We start from the raw sequence: 26,797 nt of genomic DNA on the forward strand, positions 1-26,797 counted from the left end.
ACCATGGTTGACAAGAGAGGTTGAATGTCTTGTTAAGAGGAAGGAGGAGACTTATGTAAGGCTGAGGAAACAAGGTTCAGACAGGGCGCTGGAGGGAACTGAAGAAAGGGGTTAGGAGAGCTAAGAGAGGGCATGAAAAATCTTTGACGGGTAGGATCAAGGAAAACCCCAAGGCCTTTTACACATATGTGAGAAATATGAGAATGACTAGTGCGAGGGTAGGTCCGATCCAGGACAGTAGCGGGAGATTGTGTATTGAGTCTGAAGGGATAGGAGAGGTCTTGAACAAGTACTTTTCTTCAGTATTTACAAACGAGAGGGGCCATATTGTTGGAGAGGACAGTGTGAAACAGTCTGATAAGCTCAAGGAGATACTTGTTAGGAAGTAAGATGTGTTGGGCATTTTGAAAAACTTGAGGATAGACAAGTCCCCCGGGCCTGACGGGATATATCCAAGGATTCTATGGGAGGCAAGAAATGAAATTGCAGAGCCGTTGGCAATGATCCTTTTGTCCTCACTGTCAACAGGGGTGGTACCTTGGGATTGGAGAGTGGCAAATGTCGTGCCCCTGTTCAAAAAAGGGAATAAGGATAACCCTGGGAATTACAGGCCAGTTAGTCTTACTTCGGTGGTAGGCAAAGTAATGGAAAGGGTACTGAGGGATAGGATTTCTTAACATCTGGAAAGACACTGCTTGACTAGGGATAGTCAGCACGGATTTGTGATGGGTAGGTCTTGACTCACAAGTCCTATTGAATTCTTTGAGGAGGTGACCAAGCACATGGATGAAGGTAAAGCAGTGGATGTGGTGTGCATGGATTTTAGTAAGGCATTTGATAAGGTTCCCCATAGTAGACTTATGCAGAAAGTAAGGAGGCATGGGATAGTGGGAAATTTGGCCAGTTGGATACGAACTGGCTAACCGATAGAAGTCAGAGAGTGGTGGCGGATGGCAAATATTCAGACTGGAGCCCAGTTACCAGTGGCGTACCGCAGGGATCAGTTCTGGGTCCTCTGCTGTTTGTGATTTTCATTAATGACTTGGATGAGGGAGTTGGAGGGTGGGTCAGTAAATTTGCAGATGATACGAAGATTGGTGGAGTTGTGGATAGTGAGGAGGGCTTTTGTCAACTGCAAAGAGACATAGATAGGATGCAGAGCTGGGCTGAGAAGTGGCAGATGGAGTTTAACCCTGAAAAGTGTGAGGTAGTCCATTTTGGAAGGACAAATATGAATGCGGAATACAGGGTTAACGGTAGGGTTCTTGGCAATGTGGAGGAACAGAGAGATCTTGGGGTCTGTGTTCATAGATCTTTGAAAGTTGCCACTCAAGTGGACAGACCTGTGAAGAAGGCCTATGGTGTGCTAGCGTTCATTAGCAGAGGGATTGAATTTAAGAGCCGTGAGGTGATGATGCAGCTGTACAAAACCTTGTTAAGACCACATTTGGAGTACTGTGTGCAGTTCTGGTTGCCTCATTTTAGGAAGGATGTGGAAGCTTTGGAAAATGTGCAAAGGAGATTTACCAGGATGTTGCCTGGAATGGAGAATAGGTCTTACAAGGAAAGGTTGAGGGTACTCGGCCTTTTCTCATTAGAACGGAGAAGGATGAGGGGCGACTTGATAGAGGTTTATAAGATGATCAGGAGAACAGATGGAGTAGACAATCAGAGACTTTTTCCCCGGGTGGAACAAACCATTACAAGGGGACATAAATTTAAGGTGAATGGTGAAAGATCTCGTGGGGGATGTCAGAGGTGGGTTCTTTACCCAGAGAGTAGTGGGGGCATGGAATGCACTGCCTGTGGAAGTAGTTGAGTCGGAAACATTAGGGAGATTCAAGAGGCTATTGGATAGGTACATGTATTAGGGTAGAATGATGGGGTGTAGATTAATTTATTCTTAATCTCGACAAAAGTTCGGCACAACATCGAGGGCCGAAGGGCCTGTTCTGTGCTGTATTTTTCTATGTTCTATAATTGTAGCATTATATTCTGCAGTCTCTCCTTCCCTATGTACGGTATGCACTGTTTGTACAGCATGCAAGAAACAATACTTTTCACTGTGTACAAATACATGTGACAGTAATAAATCAAATCAAATCATATCAAGTCAAAGACTCGAAACGTTAGCTCTTTTCTCTCCCTACAGATGCTGCCAGACCTGCTGAGATTTTCCAGCATTTTCTCTTTCGGTCCTGGGACCTTGTACTGTGAAGCCATAGTGCTAACCCCTATGATGAAAGATTATTGTGCTAATAAAAGATTATTATAAAGAAAAATACTTATAATAATAATCTATTAATAATCTTTATTGTCACAAGTAGGCTTACATTCACACTGCAAATGAAGTTACTGTGAAAAGTCCCTAGTCGCCACATTCCGGCGCCTGTTCGGGTACACAGAGGGAAAATCTAGAATGTCTAAATTGCCTAACAGCACGTCTTTCGGGACTTGTGGAAGGAAACTGGAGCACACGGAGGAAACCCACACAGTCACGGGGAGAACGTGCAGACTCCGCACAGATAGTGACCCAAGCCGGGAATCGAACCTGGGACCCTGGAGCTGTGAAGCAACAGTGCTAACCACTATGATACAGTGCTGCCCACCTTGTCACAACTGATGAGAGTTTGTGTTGTTTGTCTTTGACTCTAACTTCGTCTGGTATTGTCTCTTGGCATCATAGATTATCATAGAATTTACAGTGCAGAAGGAGGCCATTCGGCCCATCGAGTCTGCACCGGCTCTTGGAAAGAGCACCCGACCCAAGGTCAACACCTCCACCCGATCCCCATAACCCAGTAACCCCACCCAACACTAAGGGCAATTTTGGACACTAAGGGCAATTTATCATGACCAATCCACCTAACCTGCACATCTTTGGACTGTGGGAGGAAACCGGAGCACCCGGAGGAAACCCACGCACACACGGGGTGTATGTGCAGACTCCGCACAGACAGTGACCCAAGCCGGAAGCGAACCTGGGACCCTGGAGCTGTGAAGCGATTGTGCTATCACAATGCTACCGTGCATCCCTGATGGCTTTGTGTAAGTCATACCTGGATTTCTTGCACGGGTCTGCGTCGCCTGTCTTGAACGCCTCAGACCTGGCTTTCAGTAGGGCGTGAATTTCCCAGTTCAACCATGGTCTCCAGTTGGGGAACGTACGTACTACCTTCTTTGGCAGGCAATCTTCATCATACTTACTGATGAATTTATGAGATTGGTGGCATACCCGTTTAAGTTGGCCACTGAGTTCTTGAATATGGACCAGTCCCCTGACTCCAAGCAGTCACCCAGGAGCTCTTCTGTTGCCTCAGACCAGCATTGACGACCTACTTAACCGGATTCTCCCACTTGAGTTTCTGTTTGTGGAGATTCCGGCGGTGGCCATGGTGTGAGTGGTCGCACATTTGGTGGCTCCCACTCATGGCGGTGTTTTTGGACCTGTTCCCTGGCTACTGAGTGGATTTGTTGAGGAAAAAATGTGCAGGGTTTGTGGAAGGAGAGGGTGACCCACCGGTGGATGGATTCGTCAACCAGGAGTAGTTTTAAAAGAAAGGAGCAGTTGTGAGAAACTGCACCTGCGACCAGAGGAATATGGCAGCGGGTAAGGGTCCGGCCCTAACATCGGAGTGGTCAATGGAGCAGTTGGCAGACTTCTTGAACGAGAAGTTCAGACAACAGAGAAAGGAGGCTCTGGAGGACCTGGCGAGGACGGTGGATCCCATTAAGTCGGGGATTGACCACATGGAGATGAGGCTGGAGGCTTAGAGCCAAGCGATCCAGGAGGTGGAGGAGATGGTGGGGGGCACGAGGAGCAGCTCACCTCGCTGGCGGCCGAGATGGGGGTGATGCAGGATATTCAGGGGCGGCTGCAGGAGGAGGTAGAGGATTTGGAGAACCGGTCCCGGAGTCGGAACATGGGGGTCATGTGGTTCCCAGCGGCATTGGGGGAGTGGACTCTGGCTCGTACGCGGCTCAGATGTTTGAGATGTTGCTGCGAGAGGGGGCCTTTGTATGGCCCCTAGAGTTGGACCGGGCGCACAGGCCCTGATGAGGAAGCCACAGGGTAACAAGCTGCCGAGGGCGATGGTGGTGAGGCTGCACTGGTTTCTGGATAAGATGCAGTTCCTTAGGTGGGCTAGGAGGAGGCGATGTACCTTGGGGGGCAGTGAGCTCCAAGTTTACCAGGACCTGGGTGCGGAGCTGGCCAAGAGGAGAGTGGGGTTCAATAAGGTGAAGGCTGCCCTCTATAAGAAGGGGGTGAAGAATGGAATGCTGTACCTGGCACGCCTCTGGGTGACCTACAATGGCCGGGAAATTTATTTTGGGACGTTGGAGGAAGCAATGGAATTTATGAGGGACAATGGACTGGCAGGAGAAGGACATTGAACTTTGGATGTGTTAATTTTTCTTCCTTTTGTTTTTTTTCCTTTGGGGGTCATTGTCCTGCGTTCCTCTGCGGGGGATGGGTGGTTGCTTGTTTCTTTGTTTTTGGGGTTTTGAATATTGGTTAAGTTGTTTGCACTGGGATAGTGTTTGTTCGGGGGGAGGGGAATCAGTGGGGAGGGGGTGGGGGGTAGGATGACAGGCACCATGGGCGGGCGCCACCAGGCTAGCTGGGCAGGCTTAGTTCACAGAAATGCAGTGGGGGGTGAGCAGATGGTTAAGAGTGTTAATGGGGGGTTGGGATTGTTGTTTTGTGGGGGGGCGGGGAACTGATGACAGGGAGGGGCTTCTGAAATGTGGTATGGGGAGGGTCGATGACGGTGGACAACTGAGGGCGGGCCAGAGGGAGTGTGGGACGCGAGCTGGAGACTGACCCAGGAGGGAATATAGTTGATCGGCCGGGGGACTGGGCTGATTACATGGAATGTGAGAGGGTTGAATTGGCTGGTCAAGAGAGGGCTCGTGTGTTCGCACATCTGAAGAGTCTAAAGGCGGACAAGGGTCGGTAGGGCAGGTATTTCACTCAGGATTGGACTTGAAGACGAGGGGGTAGCGGTATTGATAAATAAACGGGTAGGTTTTGAAGTGGGGAGCATAGTGGTGGATTTTGGGAGGAAGATTGTTATGGTGAGTAGGAAATTGGAAGGGATGCTGGTGGTATTGGTTCATGTTTGTGCCCCAAATTGGGCCGATGTCGAGTTCCTGAAGTGGGTGTTGGGGAAGATCCCAGACCTGGACTCGCATCGGTTGATGAGGGAGGGGATTTTAACGCAGTTTTTTGATCCAAAGTTGGACCGGTCGAGTCCAAGGTCGGGGAGAGTATCGGCGGTTGTGAAGGAACTGAGGGGGTTTATGTAGCGCAATGGTGGGGGGGTTGGACACGTGCATAGGGCGTACTCCCGAATCGACTATTTTGTGTTGGATAGGATGTTGCTGGCGGGGATGGGGCATGCACAAAGGAGGTTAACTTGGATGTGTGACTGTTGGCAGATGAGGAGATCTGTGAGCGGGTGAGGGCTGCCATTCGGGGATATGTGGAGTTGAATGACACGGGTCAGCTGTTGGCCGCTATGCTATGGGAGGCACTGAAGGCAGTAGTAAGGAGGAGTTTATTTTGATACGGACACACAGGGACAAGACGGAGTGGGTGGAAATGGCGAGGGTAGTGGAGGAGATCTTGCAGGTGGACAGGAGGTATTCGGAGGCCCCGGAGGCGGGGTTGTTGAGGGTGCGACAGAAGCTGAAGATGGAGTTTTATAATAATCTTTATTGTCACAAGTAGGCTTACATTAACACTGCAATGAAGTCACTGTGAAAATCCCCCAGTCGCCACATTCCGACGCCTGTTCAGGTACACTGAGGGAGAATTCAGAATGTCCAATTCACCTAACAAGCACGTCTTTCAGGACATGTGGAAGGAAACCGGAGCACCTGGACGAAAGTCACACAGACACGTGGAGAACGTAACACAGATAGGTTACGTTCTCCTGCTGCCCCAGGCCCCAGGTTCGATTCCCGGCTTGGGTCACTGTCTGTGCAGATTCTGCACATTCTTCCCATGTCTGCGTGGGTTTCCTCCGGGTGCTCCGGTTTCCTCCCATAGTCCAAAAATGTGCATTTTAGGTGGATTGGCCATGATAAATTGCCCCTTAGTATCCAAAAGGTTAGGTGGGGTTACTGGGGTAGGGAGATCGGGTTGAGGCTTGGGCTTAAGTGGGGTGCTCTTTCCAAGGGCTGGTGCAGACTGGATGGGCCGAATGGTCTCCTTCTGCTCTGTAAATTCTATGATAAGAGCTGGGTAGGGGGCTGGAGGCTGGGTTATGGGAGGAGGCTCTGAGGAGGGTGAATGCATTCTCTTTGTGCGCTCGGCTTAGCCTCATTCAATTTAAAGTAGTCCACAGGGTGCATATGGCGGCGGGCAGAACGAGCAGGTGTTTTGAGGGGGTGGAGGATAGGTGTGGGTGGTGTATGGGGGGGGGGTTAAAATGGAGAGACAGAGGAGTTGGGAGGTTGGACGGAGCGATGGTGGGGTATTTTGTTGAGTTTTTTATTTGCAGCACGGTTGGTTTGTTTTGATTTGTGATTATGTTTGATGTGTGAAATATAAATGCCTCAATGAAACATACATATTTTTTTAAGTTTCTGCTTGTATACCAGGAGAAGGAGCAATGTCTTGTGGTCCTATTTTCCCAAGGGAGGTCAGGGGATGGATCAGTAAGCGCCCTTGATGTTTTTGTAGCAGTGCTCAAGGATGTTGGGGCCCTGGTGGGACAGGAGATGTGATGGTGGAATTTTGGCAGTACACTCTTGAGGTTGGCCTTGTTGAAGTGCCCGGCCACAATGAACAAGGCCTACGGGTGTTATGTTTCATTGTGATTTATAGCGGAGTATAATTCATCAAGTGCCTTCTTCACTTCCGCCTGGAGTGGGATGGAGAAGTGAACTCCCGTGGAAGATAGTATGGGCAGCACTTCATGGTCAGGTATTCCAGATCCGGGAAGCAGTAAGTTGCCAGGGTCACCACGTCTGACCTCCAGGATGACGTTGTGCGGTCTATCTGGTATATTAAACAGAGAGAGCGACAACAACTCAGTGCGCAAATAGAGGAGGAAATGCAATTAGCAAATTAAACAGAGAGGGAGGGACCCAATGTGCAAAATGGAGGAGGAAATACAATCAGCAAATTAAACAGGGCTGGTTTAGCACAGTGGACAAGATAGCTGGCTTGCAATGCAGAACAATGCCTCCCCTAATAGGCGCTGGAATGTGGCGACTAAGGGCTTTTCACAGTAACTTAATTGAAGCCTACCTGTGACAATAAGCGATTATTATTATTAAATAGAGAGAGAGAGCAACCCAGTGTGCAAATCGAGGAGGAAATGCAATTAGCAAATTATACAGAGAGCGAGACAGCCACCTAGTGTGCAAATAGAACATAGAACATACAGTGCAGAAGGAGGCCATTCAGCCCATTTTGTCTACACCGACCCACTTAAGCCCTCATTTCCACCCTATCCCCGTAACCGACCCACTTAAGCCCTCACTTCCACCCTATCCCCGAGACCCAATTGTCATGTGAGAGTACCTTTAAGAAATAGGTGTTTATAAAATAGCTGTAGTGGGTGTACCTTTAAGAAATGGATGTTTATCGGATGGCTGCAGTGATGTCATAGTGTGGGTGGAGCTGCGCTGGCTGTCTGCTTTCACTTTAGCTTTGGGCTGTCTGCTACAGGGTGTCCTTTAGTTTCATTTTGGGAGCTGGATAGCTGCTGTCACAGCAAGAAGGTGTATTAGTCTCTCTCTCTCTCTCTCTGCAATCTAAAGACTGTCTCCAGATCCTTTGGTGATTTCAAAATAATACATGTTTCTGTAGAGAAGTTAAACCTGATGTCTTTCTGTAAAAGGTTTTTTTTGTCTTATGGATGTTGCAAGGAAAGATTAAGAGTTACTTAGAGAGTACTGTATTCTTTTGGGGGATTTATTGGTGTTGATAGTTGTTAAGATGTTTACTGGGGGTTTATAAAGTGTTAACTGGATTTCAAAAATTAACATTGTTTTAATTTAAAAGTACTGTAGCGCTCTGTTGCATCACACCTGTAAAGTGGGCTCCTGTGCTCCCCATAACCACAATCTATTCAAAGTTGTGGATCTGGTGAACTCCATGATACACTTTGGGGTTCTCAAAACCCTGACCCTGGTCCATAACAAAGACAGTGAGGGGTGAGCATATTGTGGTTGCTTTTCAGGTGTGGTATTCCAGTTTAAGTAGGGAGTGTGTTGTGGACAATGGCTCTCTCTGAGGCCCTGAGGTTTTTTGGGGTGGAGATGGTCACACTCAGTACCTTACGAACAGAGACTAAAAACAGGCTTTTAGATTAGGCAAAAATATTGCAGTTAACATTACCTGGCAGAATATAAAAAGAAGAGATACTTACTGTGGCAGCTGAACATTTAAAATTGCTTGACTCGCTCGGACTCATTGGAAATGGCAAAGATCCAGTTGCAGATTAAGCAACTTGAACATGAAAAAGAATTAAAGCAGCTTGAATATGCAATGAAAGAAAAGGAGAGAGAAGAAAGAAACAAAGAAAGAATAGCCCTAGCAGAACAAATAGAAAGAGAAAGGAAGATACAGATCAGGGAAAACGAGAGAGAGAGGAAAGGGAGAAAGAGAGAGTTTGAACTTCAGAAAACGGCCATGAAACATGACAGTCAGTTAAAATTGGCAGACGTAGGGCAGCACGGTGGCCTAGTGGTTAGCACAACCGCCTCACAGCGCTGAGGTCCCAGGTTCGATCCCGGCTCTGGGTCACTGTCCGTGTGGAGTTTGCACATTCTCCCCGTGTCTGCGTGGGTTTCGCCCCCACAACCCAAAAATGTGCAGAGTAGGTGGATTGGCCATGCTAAATTGCCCCTTTAAAAAAATTTTTTAAAAATTGGCAGACGTAAAGGGAAATGTACCGTTGGACGATAGTGATGAGGATAGTGAGAAAGAGTGTCATAGTTGAAGGCTTGGTGGGAATCTATTTAAATATGTCTACGCATTACCAAGGTTTGATGAGAAGTAGGTACAAACCTTATTCATTTCATTTGAGAAGGTGGCTAAACAAATGAAATGGCCGCAAGACGTGTGGGTATTACTGATTTAAACAAAGCTGGTAGGTAGAGCTAGTGAAGGGTTTGCATCACTATCAGAGGAGGTATCTGGGACGTATGAGGAGGTGAAAAAATCCATCTTAGGTGCATATGAACTAGTGCCTGAAGCCGACAGACAAAGGTTTAGAAATTTAAGGAAAGAACCTGGTCAAACATACATGGAGTTTGAAAGGATCAAACAGTAATTTTGATAGGTGGATAAGGGTTTTGAAAATAGATAAAACGTATGGAGCTCTCAGACAAATTATACTTTTAGAGGAGTTTAAAAATTCAATTCCTGATGTAGTGAGAACTCATGTGGCAGAGCAGAGGGTTAAAACTGCGAGGTTAGCAGCAGAAATGGCAGATGATTATGAATTAGTTCATAAATCAAAGCTTGGTTTCCGACATCAGTTTCAGCCTGTGAGGGATAGAGACTGGGGACATGAGAAATACTCAAGTGGTAGAGGTAAAGCAGATCTGATGGGAGATAATAAGGAGAGTGTACCTCAGATTAAAAACGAAATCCAGGAGGGTGGAAGAGACATGAAAAGTTTCAAATGTTTTCACTGTAATAAACTAGGCCATGTAAAGTCTAAAGAGTGGTGTAACGACAACAATCTCTCCCTCAATGCCAGCAAAACTAAAGAGCTGGTCATCGACTTCGGGAAGCAAAGTACTGTACACACCCCTGTCAGCATCAACGGAGCCGAGGTAGAGATGGTGAGCAGTTTCAAATTCCTTGGGGTGCACATCACCAAAAATCTATCCTGGTCCACTCACGTCGACGCTATCACCAAGAAAGCACAACAGCGCCTATACTTCCTCAGGAAACTAAGGAAATTCGGCATGTCCACATTAACCCTTACCAACTTTTACAGATGCACTATAGAGAGCATCCTATCGGGCTGCATCACAGCCTGGTATGGCAACTGCTCGGCCCAGGACCGCAAGGAACTTCAGAGAGTCGTGAATACCGCCCAGTCCATCACACAAACTTGCCTCCCATCCATTGATTCCATCTACACCTCCCGCTGCCGGGGGAAAGCAGGCAGCATAATCAAGGATCGCTCCCACCCGGCTTACTCACTTTTCCAACTTCTTCCATCGGGCAGGAGATTCAGAAGTCTGAGAACATGCACGAACAGACTCAAAAACAGCTTCTTCCCCACTGTCACCAGATTCCTAAATGACCCTCTTATGGACTGACCTCATTAACACTACACCCATGTATGCTTCATCCGATGCCAATGCTTATGTAGTTACATTGTATATATTGTGTTGCCCTATTATGTATTCTCATGTATTTTCTTGTATTTCTTGAATTCTGTTTAATTCCCTTTTCTTCCCATGTACTGAATGATCTGTTGAGCTGCTTGCAGAAAAATACTTTTCACTGTACCTCGGTACACGTGACAATAAACAAATCCAATCCAATCCAATCCAATCCAAGTCACAGTGTTGGTGGTTGAAGAAAAGGACTGGGAGGGCTGATGTGGTAAAACAGGATAAGACAGTGGGGGTTTGTTAAAGTGGTAAAGGAAAGCCCAAGTAAAGCGAAGGAGGTGCAAATGATTGTACAGCCTGATCAAGAGGTGATTGATAAGGAGGTGCCAGATCTCTTTAAAGGATTTACTTTTGTGGGTAAAGTTTACTCATGTACCAGAAGGAGCAGGTAAAGAAGTCACAATTTTAAGAGATACGGGAGCTAGTCAATCTTTAATGGTAAGAGATGAGGAGTTACGTAATTTGGGAAGAATATTGCCAGAAAAGGTGGTAATATGTGGAATTCAGGGTGAGAAGAATAGTGTTCCATTATATAAGGTAAGGTTGGAAAGTCCAGTGAAGAGTGGTGAAGTGGCAGTAGGAGTAATAGAGAAACTATCTTGTCCAGGAATACAGTTTCTCTTGGGTAATGATATGGCTTGATATCAGGTGGGAGTGATGCCTACTGTGGTTGATAAGCCAGTGGAAAATCAGACAATTGAAGTGTTGAATGACGAGTATCTTGAGATTTTTCCGGATTGTGTAGTAACAAGGTCGCAAAGTCACAGGTTAAAACAAGAGGAGAAATCAAAGGGTGAAGATAAAGTTGAAGTTCAATTATCAGAAACGATTTTTGGCCAGATGGTTGGAAAAGAACAAGAACAGGTGGAGGATGAGGTGGATATTTTTAGTTCAGGAAAATTGGTGGAGTTACAAAAAAAAGATATAGAAATAAAACAGATATATCAGAAAGCATACACGGAAGAGGAACCAGAGTGTACATCGGAGTTTTATTACCTTAAAAATGATGTCTTGATGAGAAAATGGAGACCTTTACATATGCAAGCGGATGAAAAGTGGGCAGAAGTTCATCAAGTAGTATTGCCAGTAGAAGGTGCTGCGAGTAGCACATGAGGTACCAGTGGGAGGTCATTTGGGAGTGGGGAAAACTCGAGCTAAAATCCAGAAACATTTTTATTGGCCTGGACTACATAAAGATATAGTTAAATTTTATCGATCATGTCACACATGTCAAGTGATAGGGAAACCTCAAGCAGTGATAAAACCAGCACCCTTAATACCCATTCCAGCATTTGAGGAACCTTTTACAAGGGTCTTAATTGATTGCATAGGACCGCTTTCTAAAACGAAAAGTGGGAATCAATATCTTTTGACTATAATGGATGTGTCTCCTAGGTTTTCAGAGGCCATTCCAGTACATAATATTACAGCTAAAAAGATTGTGGAGGAGTTACTTAAATTTTTCACTAGATATGGACTATCCACAGAAATGCAATCGGATCAAGGATCAAATTTTACCTCCAGGTTATTCAAAGAAGTTATGGATAGCTCAGGAATAAAACAATTTAAATCAACTGCGTACCATCCAGAATCGCAGGGAGCGCTAGAAAGCTGGCATCAGACATTAAAGACAATGTTGAGGTCTTATTGTCAAGATTATCCAGAGGATTGGGATAAAGGAATTCCATTCGTACTGTTTGCAATTAGGGATGCACCTATTGAGTCAACCAAATTCAGTCCTTTTGAATTAATTTTTGGTCATGGATGCGTAGTGTTGAATAAAGAACAGAAAGCTTTGTTAACAAACAAAACTATAACATTTTTACAGTACTAAGACTCGTTCACATTCCTAAAGTAGAAGGTTTCTATATTAAACTATGCTATCCCCAGCTACGGAATTCTGAAATATACAACTGCTCTCTCTCTCTCATACCATCATCTCCCAGCATCCCAGAAGTCACATGATATATATATGACTGTTCTGTCATTTCCTCTAACATTAACTTGTTAACTCTTTACATCCCAGTCAATATACATATCATGACAAGAGGGAGAGCTGTAAACCACCCGAGAGTCACGGGGTATGGCCTGTGTGGTTTCCCGTGATCTTGGACGAATACAAGCTTCCCCGATAAGGGGGTGGGGCTTCCCCTTAACAAGTGGGCGCAGTGGACTTAAAAACCCCTGACTCAGGTGTGGGTCAGCGCACAGACCCTTTGGGGAGTGGGGTTGTCGGTGGTAAGATTGTGTAATTAAACCTTTTGTCCTGACTCGACCATCGCTTCCTGGTGGTCACTCTGTCAGGATCCAACAAGGAAGGAATGCAATTCGCAAATTAAACGGATGACTTTGGGTAGCTGCCACAGAGTGCAGCCACCTAAGATGGGCACTGGGCTACAAAATGGAGAACTGCTAAGGCTGCAGGGAGAAAACAGTCTTAGCAAGGACAAGCAGTTTGCAGAAGGCTAATTAGCATTCTGCACGTACAGAAACCAGTTTGTGGCCAGGTGCAGAATCTCAGCCAAAGGTGTAAATGGCAACAACGATTTACATAGTAATGAGGTGATCCAGATCCAGGCCCACATAATAGGAACATTTAGGTATGAATGGATACTTTGAGTAGACGCCCAGATGAAATGGCACCATTAGTATCCATCACAAAGAACCATAGAGACCGCCCCACCCATCGAGAAACGACCCTCAGATTGGGGGGTTTGGAAAATATCGATTGGGAGAAGGCCCAATCGATACACAGCAGGTAGAGAACCGCCCCGAAGAGGCACGGACTTTGGGGGACCTATAAAAGTAGACCCCGCACATGGTCCGGTCTGTTGTTTTTGGCTCCGGCTCTCTGCTGTTTTCACCGCTTTGCTGATACATCGCATCCTGACTCCAGTTCCATCACCAGCCGTTGAGCCACCAGCCATCGAACTGTAAGTGTCACCACAACGATCGCTACGTGATCCAGACTTTACTAGACCCTGACGATTTTAAGACCCTGAGAGTTGCAGACCAAGAACGGGACGAAGGCCTCACTCCCTGACCTTGCCTGTTCCTGTCTAGATAAGTATTTTAGTCGTTTAGTTTAGAAGTAACTTAGTCTCTTTAGCGTATGCATGTGTATTTATTATATTTGTTGTAATAAATATCAATCGTTTGAACTTACTAATCGGTGTACAGATTTATTACTTTGAACCTGACCTTGATGTACTTGTGAGGTGTCTAAATACGGCACCTGGCGACTCCTGAGCAGAATTACATACACAGAGCCGTTGTAGTGTTAAGCACACGGCCTTTAAACTGAGGCGTGTTAATACACTCCAATAAAACGCGTAACACTCAAGTAAAACGTGCAACAAGAGTGAGTGGTCGCACATTCGGTGAATCCTGCTCGCGGCGGTTTTCGGACCTTTTCCCTGGTTAAGAGAACATAGAACATAGAACATTACAGCGCAGTACAGGCTCTTCGGCCCACGATGTTACGCCGTCCTGTGAAACCCCTCTAAAGTCCCTCTACACTATTCCCTTATCGTCCATATGCCTATCCAATGACCACTTGAATGCGTTTAGTGTTGGCGAGTCCACTACTGTTGCAGGCAGGGCATTCCACGCCCTTACTACTTTCTGAGTAAAGAACCTACCTCTGACATCTGTCCTATATCTATCTCCCCTCAATTTAAAGCTATGTCCCCTCGTGCTAGACATCACCATCCGAGGAAAAAGGCTCTCACTGTCCACCCTATATAATCCTCTGATCATCTTGTATGCCTCAATTAAGTCACCTCTTAACCTTCTTCTCTCTAACGAAAACAGCCTCAAGTCCTTCAGCCTTTCTTCATATGATCTTCCCTCCATACCAGGCAACATTCTTGTAAATCTCCTCTGTACCCTTTCCAATGCTTCCACATCCTTCCTATAATGTGGCGACCAGAACTGCACACAATACTCCAAATGCGGCCGCACCAGAGTTTTGTACAACTGCAACATGACCTCATGGCTCCGAAACTCAATTCCTCTACCAATAAAAGCTAACACACCGTACGCCTTCTTAACAACCCTCTCAACCTGGGTGGCAAATTTCAGGGATCTATGGACATGGACACCGAAATCTCTCTGCTTGTCCACACTACCAAGAATCTTACCATTAGCCCAGTACTCTGCATTTCTGTTATTCCTTCCAAAATGAATCACCTCACACTTTTCTGCATTAAACTCCATTTGCCACCTGTCAGCCCAGCTCTGCAGCTTATCTATGTCCCTCTGTAACTTGTAGCATCCTTCTGCACTGTCCACAACTCCACCGACTTTAGTGTCATCTGAAAATTTACTCGCCCATCTTTCTACGCCCTCCTCCAGGTCATTTATAAAAATGACAAACAGCAACGGCCCCAAAACAGATCCTTGTGGCACACCACTAGTAACTGGACACCAGTCAGAGCATTTCCCATCAACCACCACTCTTTGTCTTCTATCAGCTAGCCAATTTCTGATCCAAACTGCCAAATCACCCTGAATCCCATGCCTCTGTATTTTCTGCAATAGCCTACCGTGGGGAACCTTATCAAATGCTTTACTGAAATCCATATACACCACATCAACTGCTTTACCCTCATCCACCTGTTTGGTCACCTTCTCGAAGAACTCAATGAGGTTTGTGAGGCACGACCTACCCTTCACAAAACCATGTTGACTATCTCTAATCAAATTATTCCTTTCCAGATGATTATAAATCCTTTCTCTTATAAACCTTTCCAAAACTTTTCCCACAACAGAAGTAAGGCTCACTGGTCTATAGTTACCGGGGTTATCTCTACTCCCTTTCTTGAACAAGGGGACAACATTTGCTATCCTCCAGTCTTCTGGCACTATTCCTGTAGACAAAGATGACTTAAAGATCAAAGCCAAAGGCTCAGCAATCTCCTCCCTAGCTTCCCACAGAATCCTAGGATAAATCCCATCCGGCCCAGGGGACTTATCTATTTTCACACTTTCCAGAATCGCTAACACCTCCTCCTTATGAACCTCAAGCCCTTCTAGTCTAGTAGCCTGTATCTCAGTATTCTCCTCGACAACTTTGGACAAAATGTATATTAGGCCCATGAACGAGGTCTTTGCCCGCCATGTGTTCACGACTCGCCGACAACGGTCTACTGAAACTTTAGCTGAATTTGCACGCGAGTTGAACAATCTCTCAAATGACTGCAATTACCAGGCCGTAACCGCGGCTGAACATAGGGAGCTTGCTGTGCGGGATGCTTTTGTAGCGGGCCTTCGATCTAGCTATGTACGCCAGAGACTATTAGAAAATGGGGCCCAGGGCTTAGAGACTACCGTAGAGGCTGTTATCACGATGGAACTTTCCTTCCGCAGCCTCAACTCGTTTCCCGCGGACCCCGCTAACCCCGCATGGGCCCCCGACCTGAGGACCCCCCAAGCCTGTGCCGCAAGGGCCCCCAGCTATCGCGCTGCCACAGCCGATCCTACTATCCAGCTGCTCCAGCTAATTACTCAGCTCCCCCAGCCAGCTACTCAGCTCGCCAAACCAGTTATTCAACTGCTCCAGCCTGCCATTATTCAGCTCCCCAAACCAGTTATTCAACTGCTCCAGCCTGCCACTTCTGTGGACAAAGCCAGCACCCGCGGCAGCACTGCTCAGCCCGATCCGCGACCTGCAGCAGCTGCGGGAAGAAAGGCCACTATGCTAGAGTGTGCCTCGGCAGAAGGGCCCCAGCCCTCAACACCCCAACAGTCCAAAAACATCACCCCAGCACCAGCAGGCCCGCGGGGCCCGAATCGCTGCGGCCTACGCTCAGGCTCCGCCCCCTCCCGCCACGTGCGATCCATGGGGGCCGCCATCTTGGCAAACCTCCACCATGCGGCCGGCCACGTGCGATTCATGGGGGCCGCCATCGTGGACGCCATCTTCATCACCACCCTCCACGTGCGGTCCACGGGCCCTAGCTGCATCCCCAGACTCAAACAGCTCATGGGAGGAGTACGACCTCCTCGGGCAGTCACCACAGGGTCCACAACTCAGCGCAGTGTTCCTGCATCAAGCTCGCCAGAACGCAGCGGCATCTACTCGACAGGACGCCTGATCGGAAGAATTTGACTCCCCCGGGCACCCACCACGCGGCCTGCAATGCAACACGGTCACCCTCAACCAATCTCGCCCCAAGCATCTGAGAAATTCGATGACGGAGGTCCAGATCAACGGGTACAACACGTCGTGCCTCTTCGACTCCGGGAGCACAGACAGCTTCATACACCCAGAGCTGGTAAGACGCTGTTCCCTCCCTATTTATCCCATCAACCAAACTATCGCCCTCGCTTCGGGCTCCAATTCCATCCAAATCCAAGGCCGCACTGCAGCAATGCTAACGATTTGAGGCGCTAGCTATTCCAAATTTAAACTGTATGTCTTGCCCGACCTCTGCGCGCCACTCCTCTTAGGCTTGGATTTCCAATGTAATCTCAAGAGTCTCACCCTCAGCTTCGGCGTGCCCCTGCCCCCACTCACTATCCGCAGCCTCGCCACGCTGCGCATCGCCCCCTCTCCTCTCTTCGCCAACCTCACCCCGGATTGTAAACCGGTAGCCACCTGCAGCAGGCGGTACAGCCTGCAGGATAGGGTATTTATCTGAACGGAGGTCTGAAGGCTGCTCAGTGAGGGGATCATAGAGGCCAGTAACAGTCCCTGGAGAGCTCAGGTGGTGGTCGTCAAGACCGGGGAAAAATTCCGCATGGTCGTCGATTATAGCCAGACCATCAATCGCTTTACGCTCCTAGACGCGTATCCCCTACCTAGAATCGCAGACATGGTAAACCAGATCGCCCAATATCGGGTATTTTCCACGGTGGATCTGAAGTCTGCTTACCACCAGATCCCAATCCGCCCGGAGGACCGCCACTACACGGCATTCGAGGCCGATGGCCTCCTCTTCCATTTCCTCCGGGTTCCCTTCGGCGTCACTAACGGGGTTTCGGTGTGCTGTTGATATGGTGCTGATATGGTGGCTTTGAAGGAGGACCAGGCGCTGTGGACGTTCTGCGGCTCTGGCTCAGTGGTTGTCACCAGGTTAGCTGTGAGATGCTGGCTGAGTCATTATTTCACCTCGGGCTCTGAGTCCAGCAACATTGAATGTCCTGTGGCAGAGTTTCTTCTGCCTGTGTTGGTTTGGGGCCAGGGTGATGGAGATGGTCGAGCTGATTAGTGGATTGTCAGTCCAGCAGTCACCAGTTCCGGTCGTGGCGTGGGTGATGTGGGTATCTCTGCGGTCCCTTGCCCGGGTGATGATATAGTCTATTAGGTGCAGCTTCTTTAGCACAGTCAAAGCCATCTGCAGTCCGAGTAGTAGGAGCCCACATCACTGAGAGCCAAAAACAGAGAGATGCTCATCAAAGACAGAGAGGTAGCCAATGGCCACTGGAGAAAGCACTTCGAGGACCTCCTCAACCAAATCATTGCACCCTCGCTGTTCTCCATCTTCCTTGCAGCAACACTCCACCCCGTCTACCTGAATCCCCGCTGGAATGGAGCTAACCTACCGCACTCCTAAATGACCCTCTTATTGACTGACCTCATTAACACTACACCCCTGTATGCTTCACCCGATGCCGGTGCTTATGTAGTTACATTGTGTACCTTGTGTTGCCCTATTATGTCTTTTCATGTATTTTCTTGTATTTTCTTGAATTTTGTTTAATGAATGATCTGTTGAGCTGCTTGCCGAAAAATACTTTTCACTGTACTTCAGTACACGTGACAATAAACAAATCCAATCCAATCTAATCCACAAGCGGGAAACTGTTCAACCACTGACACCTCCAGGCCAGAGCCAAGACCCCACCCCCAAACCAACCCAACCTCTGTCATCGAGCTGCAGTACGCAGACAGAGCCTGTGTGTGCACATTCAGAGGCCGAACTACAAACCATGTTTGACACATTCACAGAGGCGTACGAGAGAATGGGCCTGAGGCTAAACATCTGGAAAACAAAGGTTCTCTATCAACCTGCTCCTGCCACACAAACATCCCCCCCCCCCCCCCCCCACCCACCCCCCTAACCATCCAGATCCATGGTGAGCCCTTGGCCAACGTGGATAATTTCCCATACCTTGGGAATCTCCTCTCGGTGTGAGCAGACATTGACAACAAAATCCAACATCAACTCCAATGCGCCGGTGCAGTCTTTGGATGCCTGAGGAGCAGTGTATTTGAAAACCGAGACCTCAAACCCAGCACCAAGATTATGGTCTACAGAGCAGCCATGGTCCCCACCCTGCTGTGTGCATCAGAAACATGGACAATGTACAGCAGACACCTCAAATCCTTGGAAAGATATAGTCAACGTTGCCTCCGTAAATCACTGCAGGATAGACATACCAACATGAGCATCCTCTCCCAGGCCAATAATCCCAGTATCGAGGGACTGGTTGTAATGATATGCAGACATGTAGATAACTAAAGGGTTAATTATAACATCTAGCAGTAACACTACCACTAGGGGCTGGTTTAGCTCATTAGGGTCTGGTTTAGCTCACTAGGGGCTGGTTTAGCTCACTGGGCTAAACCGCTGGCTTTTAAAGCAGACCAAGGCAGGCCAGCAGCACGGTTCGATTCCCGTACCAGCCGCCCCGGACAGGTGCTGGAATGTGGCGACTAGGGGCTTTTCACAGTAACTTCATTGAAGCCTACTCGTGACAATAAGCGATTTTCAATTCAAATAGAGGGCACCACTAGATCCCACTATAAGTATCAGCTCCCAGAGGATCTTAGTCTCTTTCAACCCAGGAGTGACTAGACAGCAGTCATGTTCATAGCGTAGTTAGCACATGTAGTTTTGAATCAGTTAATACATTGATATTTAATTACTTGATTACTAGTGATAGTTCTGTAGAGTGTCAAACTCAATTATAATTAATCGTTACTTAATAAATGAGTTTGCTTTAAGCTGAAGACTCGTGGTTTCTTTAGGATCACACCATCAGACCTTCTGGATATTCAGCAACTAGTAACGATACATATTACTGAACCCAGTAATATAACACTGGCCACACTTGACGAGCTGTGATGGGCAGACCACATTGCCCGTAAACCTGACACAAGACTCCAAAAACAAGTGCTCTACTCCGAGCTCCACAATGGCACGCGATCACTAGGAGGGCACAGGAAACTCGACAAGGACGCTCTGAAAGGCTCCCCAAATAAATACAACATTCCCATCAACACATGGGAATCGCTTGCCTTGGAGCGCACAAGCTGGAGAAAAAGCATCTGTGAAGGTGCCAATCACCTTGAGCGTCGTAGAGTGGAGCGCGCGGAGGTGAAGAGTAAACAGCGGAAGGAGAGCGGAGAATCCAGAGCGTCTCACCCACCCACCTCATCAAGCACCACCTGCCAAACCTGTGGCAGAGACTCGCGGCCCTGTGTCCTTGGTAAGAAACCGGACTCGTTTTTGCCAACACGACATTTGGGATCTAAGCAGCCCCGCTGCTGAAATTCCAGATGTATACCACGTCTCCGGGGGCGAACTCACGTAGTGGCCTGCGGCGGCCTGTGTCCGCCTTGGTTTGGTCCTGAGCGTGACGGATTTTCCCACAAATATCCAGAAAGACGAGATTCAAACGGATGCAGAGGTGGCGACCCATCAACATCTCGGCTGGCGCAATGCCTGTCATGGCTTGCGGGGTTGTCCGGTAGCAGAATGAGGGGTGTGGGATGTATCAGTTACATCAATTAGGTGACCCTCAAATGGTTACGGACTTTAACTCCATTGTCGGTTCCTCCTTTCAGCCCAACATACCTATCAGTCTGCCTCACACGTGCTCCAATCACCATCATTCCTCTACACCTTATCCCATCCCCTCTTTCCTCCTTCCTTCTCTAAGCTCCCCTCTCCTCTTCGCACTCCCTATCCCATTAATCTTCAAGTGATCTACAATCTCTGTCTTTCCTGCAATGTACAGCCTCTCTCCTCTTCCCATTATGACTGTCTCTATTTCTCTCTGTTATAAACCCAATGGAGGTCCCAGGATCAGGATAATACGATTTCCTGTGACCTCCTCAGAATATGAATTTCCCCTTTAAGAAGAGCGGAACTTCCCCTTTAAGAGGACGGGTCTTTCCCTCTACAAGGAGAGCCCCCCCTGTGTAAAAACGCAGACCTAGGTGTAGATCGGTAAAGGAGACATTTAGGGGAGTATTGGAATTGTATTGAAATCAATCTTGTTTGCAATTTCTACTATTGTGCAAGCGATGTATTTATTGTCGATTCAACACTGGCGGCGAGGATTCAGTGGAACTGACATCAACACCGGTCGCTACTTCCCGGTCCACCTCATCTAGACGCCCCACCACTAACTGCCCAAATGGCGCACATGCAAAAGCTGGAACCTTTTAACACAGGTACATGTGACTGGAGACAATACGTGGAACACATGAACTATTTTTTTTGAACAAGTGCGATTACCGGTGATGAGAGACAAACTGTGGTATTACTAACGGCTTCCAGAGTACCCATTCACGATGTGATAAAAAGCCTGACTCACCCGGACCCCCCCGATACTCTGTCATTCGCCGCCCTGGTGACCCGAGTGAAGAAGCATTTCGGTCCGAACCCACCGCTCATTGTGCGGCAGTTCTGGTTCCATGCGACTGCTCAGGCCCTGGATGAGTCAGTGAGTGAGTTCCTGGCCCGCCTCTGAAAACCGGCTGATACTTGCCAATTTGGAGCGACATTGAATACAACACTCCGGGACTGCTGGGTGTGTGGACTCCCCGATGCGGCTACGCAACACAATTACCAGCCGAGGCCCACCTGGACCTACAATGCGTGAGTGGAGATAGCCATCTTCAGACAAAGCGCCGAACAAGGGGTCCAGGAACTCCAGGGACTGGCAGTGCTCAGTCTGGGATGCCAAAGCAAGTGGCAATAACACCCGGCTGGAAAGGAAGAGGCCGATCCCTGACAACGGGACACCTACTGGAGGAACAAGGGCCGCCGAAATAGAGACCATGAATGCCGCCGGACATTCTCTCCCAACCAGGAGGAACTGGAATGCGACCATCAGTCAGCGGGGGCCGAAACAGGCTGCAGAAACCATGGAAGCAGGAGGCCCCGTGAGGATCTGCCCCTGCCCATCAACCCGCTAGCTGCCACCACCCCTCATGTGACAGGGCTTACTGTGTGGAAGACAGCGCCAGCACCTAGCAGCGGTTATACTGCGTAGCTGCGCCAAGAGTGGCCCCAATCCGGATCTCCCTGCAAATTAATGGACACCCAATGTTTATAGAACGTGACACTGGGGCAGCAGTGTTGGTAGTCAGTCGCTGCGTGTTCGACCGCATTCGATCTGGTCGTCTATCGCTGACCCTGTTGGACACCATTGCGAAGCTGACCACTTCTATGGGAAATCATTGGCAATAGCGGGCACTTCAACTGTTCTGGTCCTTCCTCTGGTGGTGGTCCATGAGAGCAGTCCAAACTTAGAACAAAGAACAAAGAAAAGTACAGCACAGGAACAGGCCCTCCAAGCCCGCGCCGACCATGCTGCCCGTCTACCTAAAATATTCTACACTTCCGGGGTCCGTATCCCTCTATTCCCATTCTATTCATGTATTTCTCAAGATGCCCCTTAAACGTCACTATCGTCCCTGCTTCCACCACCTCCTCCGGCAGCCAGTTCCAGGCACCCACTACCCTCTGTGTAAAAAAACATGCTTGTTGAGGTGTGGACTGGTTACGCCACCTGCGATGGTAACAGGTAGCAGCACGGTAGCATGGTGGTTAGCATAAATGCTTCACAGCTCCAGGGTCCCAGGTTCGATTCCCGGCTGGGTCACTGTCTGTGCGGAGTCTGCACGTCCTCCCCCTGTGTGCGTGGGTTTCCTCCGGGTGCTCCGGTTTCCTCCCACAGTCCAAAGATGTGCAGGTTAGGTGGATTGGCCGTGCTAAATTGCCCGTAGTGTCCTAAAAAGTAAGGTTAAGGGGGGGGGGGGGTTATTGGGTTACGGGTATAGGGTGGATACGTGGGTTTGAGTAGGGTGATCATGGCTCGGCACAACATCGAGGGCCGAAGGGCCTGTTCTGTGCTGTACTGTTCTATGTTCTAGGTGTACTGCATGCACCCATGTGGCGCTGAAGGGGTTCTGGCAAGGTTTCGACTGGTATTCCAGGATAGCTTGGGCACCATTAAAGTGGCTCTGTCAGTGTGGACCCAATGGCTCAGTGGCGATATTTCCATACCTGGCCTGTCCGCCTGTACGCCTTATGATCCAAGGTGGACGCACAACTGCACCGGATGGAGAATTTGTGTATCGTATGCCCGGTGCGGTCCTCTGACTGGATGGTGGCGGTCGTCCCGGTCATGAAGCCGGATGGGTCAGTACTTTTGTGCGGCAGCTATAAGATGATGGTTTTGACAGGGTCATTATCCGGTCCCGAAGATCGAGGTACTTTTTGCAAATCGCAGCGGAGGTCGCAGGTTTAGGGAACTTGACAAGTGACGCTTATCTGCAGTTGGTCCTGCCCCCCCCCCCCCCCCCCCCCCCGCCCAAGTCCAGATGCTTCAAAACCATGAACACACACAGGGGGAATATATGAATACACCCACCTCATAGTGGCGCAGTGGCTAGCACTGCTGCCTCACAGCGGAGAGGACTCGGATTCGATCCTGGCCCCGGGTCACTGTCCGTGTGGAGTTTGCACATTCTCCCGTGTGGGCCTCACCCCCACAACCCAAAGATGTGCAGGGTAGGTGGATTGGCCACGCTAAATTGCCCCTTAATTGGAACAAAAATGAATTGTGTACTTCTAAATTAAAATAAAATGTTAAAAGAATACACCCGCCTGCCCTTTGCGTTATCCTCCACGTGTGCGATATTCCAGCGCATAATGGAGAATATGCTGCAAGGCCTACCCCACATGGCAGTCTATCAGGACGGCGTCCTGATCACGGGCTCGCGCGACCAGGACACCTACAAAACCTGGCTGAGGTGTTTGAGGATGCCGCCGTCCTCCTCCGTCGGGGAGAAATGTGTCTTCAACTCCGCCGACGTAACGTACCTCGGCTACAGTGTAGACTGCCATGGCTTGTACCCAGTGGAAGAAAAGGTCCAGGCAATTCAGCATGTGCCTGATGGAATTCTGGTCATTCCTGGGTCTGGTGAATTACTGTGGCAAGTTGGCCAAAACCTGGCCATGACTTTATCCACCCAGTCTGTTAAAGAAGGGGCAACACTGGGATTTGGCCCAAGACCAGCAGGCGGCTTTCGTTGAGTTGAAACAACGTGTCTCCTCATCAAGACTGCTAGTCCCCTTCGACCCATCCTGACCACTCCTGTTGCCCTGCGACGTTTCTCTGAATGACGTCTGGGCCGTGCTGGTCCACACCATGGACGATGGATCCAAACGGCCCATTGCATTCGCCTCAGGAACGTTGGTCGAGAAGCAATATGAGGGGTGGCATGGTAGCACAGTAGCTAGCACTGCTGCCTCACAGCAGCAGGGACCCGGGTTTGATTCCGACCTCAGGTAACTGGTTGGAGTTTTCACTTTCTCCCCGTGTGTGCGTGGGTTTCCTCCGGGTGCTCCGATTTCCTCCCACAGTCCAAAGATGTACAGGTTAGGTGGATTGGCCATGATAAATTGTCCCCCCCCCCCCACCGTGTCCAAAGGTTGGATGGGGATAACATGGCTAGAGCGCGGATTGGGCCTAGGTTGGGTGTTGTTTCGAAGGGTCAGCACAGACTCGATGGGTTGAATGGCCTCCTTCTGCACTATAGGGATTCTTTAATATACTCAGACTGTGGGCAGCACGGTGGCCTAGTGGTTAGCACAGCTGCCTCACGGCGCTGAGGTCCCAGGTTCGATCCCGGCTCTGGGTCACTGTCCGTGTGGAGTTTGCACATTCTCCCCGTGTTTGCGTGGGTTTCGCCTCCACAACCCAAAAATGTGCAGAGTAGGTGGATTGGCTGCACTAAATTGCCCCTTAATTGGAAAAAATAATTGGGTACTCTAAAATTAAAAAAATATATATACTCAGACCGAGAAGAAGGGTTTGGCTGTCATGTTCGGGGTCAAGAAATTTGATCGCTATGTCTACGGGCATTGCTTCATCATTTTCACAGACCACAAGCCCCTCCTAGGGTTCTTCAAGGACGATTGATCCATTTAACCCCCCCCCCCCCCACATTGCTTCCGCCCAGATCCAGCGATGGGCATTGCTGCTCGCAGTGTATGACTATGATTTGGAGCACCGTTCCGGAGTCAAAATTCCCCATGCTGACGCATTAAAAGCTGTCACCAATGGCAGCTGGCAAGGTCATTGCAACGCTCCATTTTATGGACTGGTCACAGCATCCTGCATCTGCGGGTGGACCCAGACACACCCTCAGCTATCCCACACCGGCCATATGGTGCAGTATGGGACTCAGCACAGGGCCTTACCATAAGACCTGAAGGCCTATTCCACAAAGATGCAGTAGCTTTGCAATGAGGACGGCATGTTGATTTGGAGGACTTGTGTGATGGTCCCCGAACGTTGACGCGGCCCGCTCCTCATGGACCTCCATTTAGGACACCCAAGATGAGAATGTTAACTCACAGCTACATGCGGACATCATGCAGATGGCCCAGCACTGCATCCAGCGTCACACACAACAAAAGTTGCCTCCTGCAGCTCTACTCCACCTGTGGGAATGGCCAGGTTGTCTTGTGGTTTCACCTCCATATAGACTTTGAGGGCCCCATTCAGGGCGCAATGTTTCTCGTCCTTATCAATGGCCACTCCAAGCGTATGGAGGTCCTCAAGGTACAGGCGGCGACGGCCCTAACCACCATTGGGTAGCACGATAGCACTGTGGGTAGCACAGTTGCTTCACAGCGGCAGGGTCCCAGGTTCGATTCCCGGCTTGGGTCACAGTCTGTGCGGAGTCTGCACTTTATCTCTGTGTCTGCATGGGTTTCCTCCGGGTGCTCCGGTTTCCTCCCACAAGTCCCGAAAGACATGCTTGCTAGGTGATTTGGACATTCTGAATTCTCCCTCTGTGTACCCGAACAGGCGCCGGACTGTGCGACTAAGGGATTTTCACAGTAACCTAATTGCGGTGTTAATGTAAGCCTCTCTCTCCCTGGTCTCTCTCTCTCTCCCTCTGTCTCTCTGTCTCTCTCTCTCTCTCTGTCTCCCCCTCTGTCTCTCTCTCTGCATCTCCCACTCTGTCTTCATAGAATTTACAGTACAGAAGGAGGCCATCGAGTCTGCACCGGCTCTTGGAAAGAGCACGCTACCCAAGGTCAACACCTCCACCCTATCCCATAACCCAGTAACCCCACCCAACACTAAGGGCAATTTATCATGGCCAATCCACCTAACCTGCACATCTTTGGACTGTGGGAGGAAATCGGAGCACCCGGAGGAAACCCACGCACACACGGGGAGGATGCGCAGACTCCACACAGACAGTGACCCAGCCGGGAATCGAACCTGGGACCCTGGAGCTGCGAAGCAATTGTGCTATCCACAATGCTACCGTTCTGCCCAAATTCTCTCCCAGTCTCTCTCTCCTTGTCTGTCTCTCCCTGCCTCTCCCACTCTGTGTGTGGCTCTTCCTCACTCCATCTCTCTCTATCTTTCTCCCTGTCTCTTCTCTCTCTGTGTCTCTATTTCGGTATCTGTCCGTCTTACCCTCTGTCTCTCTCTCTGTCTGTCTCACTCTCTGCTTCCGTATCAGTCTCTCCCTCTCTCTCTGTCTCTCTCCTCTCATCCACTTCCAGCTCTCATTTCCCCTCCTGTCTCTCTCCCCATCTCTCGGTCTCTGCCTGTCCCTCTGTGTGTGTCGCTCTCTGCCTCTTCCCTCCCTTGTCTCTCTCTGTGTCTTTGTCTGTCTCTCAGTCTCTGTCTCTCTCTCTCACTTCTCTCCCCAGTCTCTCTATCGCTCTCTCTCCCTCCCTCTCTCAGTCTCACCATCTCTCTATTTCTCTCTCTCCTCCTCGGTCTCTCTCTGCCTCTCCCTCGCTTCCCTGTCTTCCTTTGACTGTCACCCTCTATCTTGGTCTCTATCTGTCTTTCCCTCCCTTCTCTCTCCTGTTCTCTCTCTCCCTCTGCATGTCAATCTCTGCATCTCCCACTCTGTCTCTCCCTCACACTTTTCTCTCCCTCTGTCCTTTTCTCTCTCTCAGTCTCTGCCTGCCTCTCCCGCTGTCTCTCTCTGCCTCTCACTCTATCAGTACCTCTCCATCTCTTTCTCTCTCTAATTGGGGGAGATGGGAGGATGTGGAAGGGGGGGGGGGCAGTAATTGGTGAGATGGGAGGATGTGACAGGGGGAGGGGGCAGTAATTGGGGAGATGGAGGATGTGGAAGGGGGAGGGGGGGCAGTAATTGGGGAGATGGGAAGATGTGGAAGGGGGAAGGGGGGGGGCA

The 26,797-nt window shown here is 49.0% G+C and overlaps 1 protein-coding gene across 1 annotated transcript in view; it reads right to left on the reverse strand.

Annotated features, from left to right (window-relative positions):
* Window positions 1–6,812: 6,812 nt before the first annotated feature.
* Window positions 6,813–26,797, reverse strand: part of LOC119951001 (calsyntenin-3-like) — a 45,602-nt gene continuing 25,617 nt past the window's right edge. Inside the window, exon 7 of the mRNA XM_038774033.1 lies at window positions 6,813–7,009. Coding sequence (XP_038629961.1) covers window positions 6,813–7,009 — 197 coding nt within the window. The remainder of the gene's footprint in view (window positions 7,010–26,797) is intronic.

This window comes from Scyliorhinus canicula, chromosome 16 (assembly GCF_902713615.1).
Source record: "Scyliorhinus canicula chromosome 16, sScyCan1.1, whole genome shotgun sequence".
Taxonomy (NCBI): domain Eukaryota; kingdom Metazoa; phylum Chordata; class Chondrichthyes; order Carcharhiniformes; family Scyliorhinidae; genus Scyliorhinus; species Scyliorhinus canicula.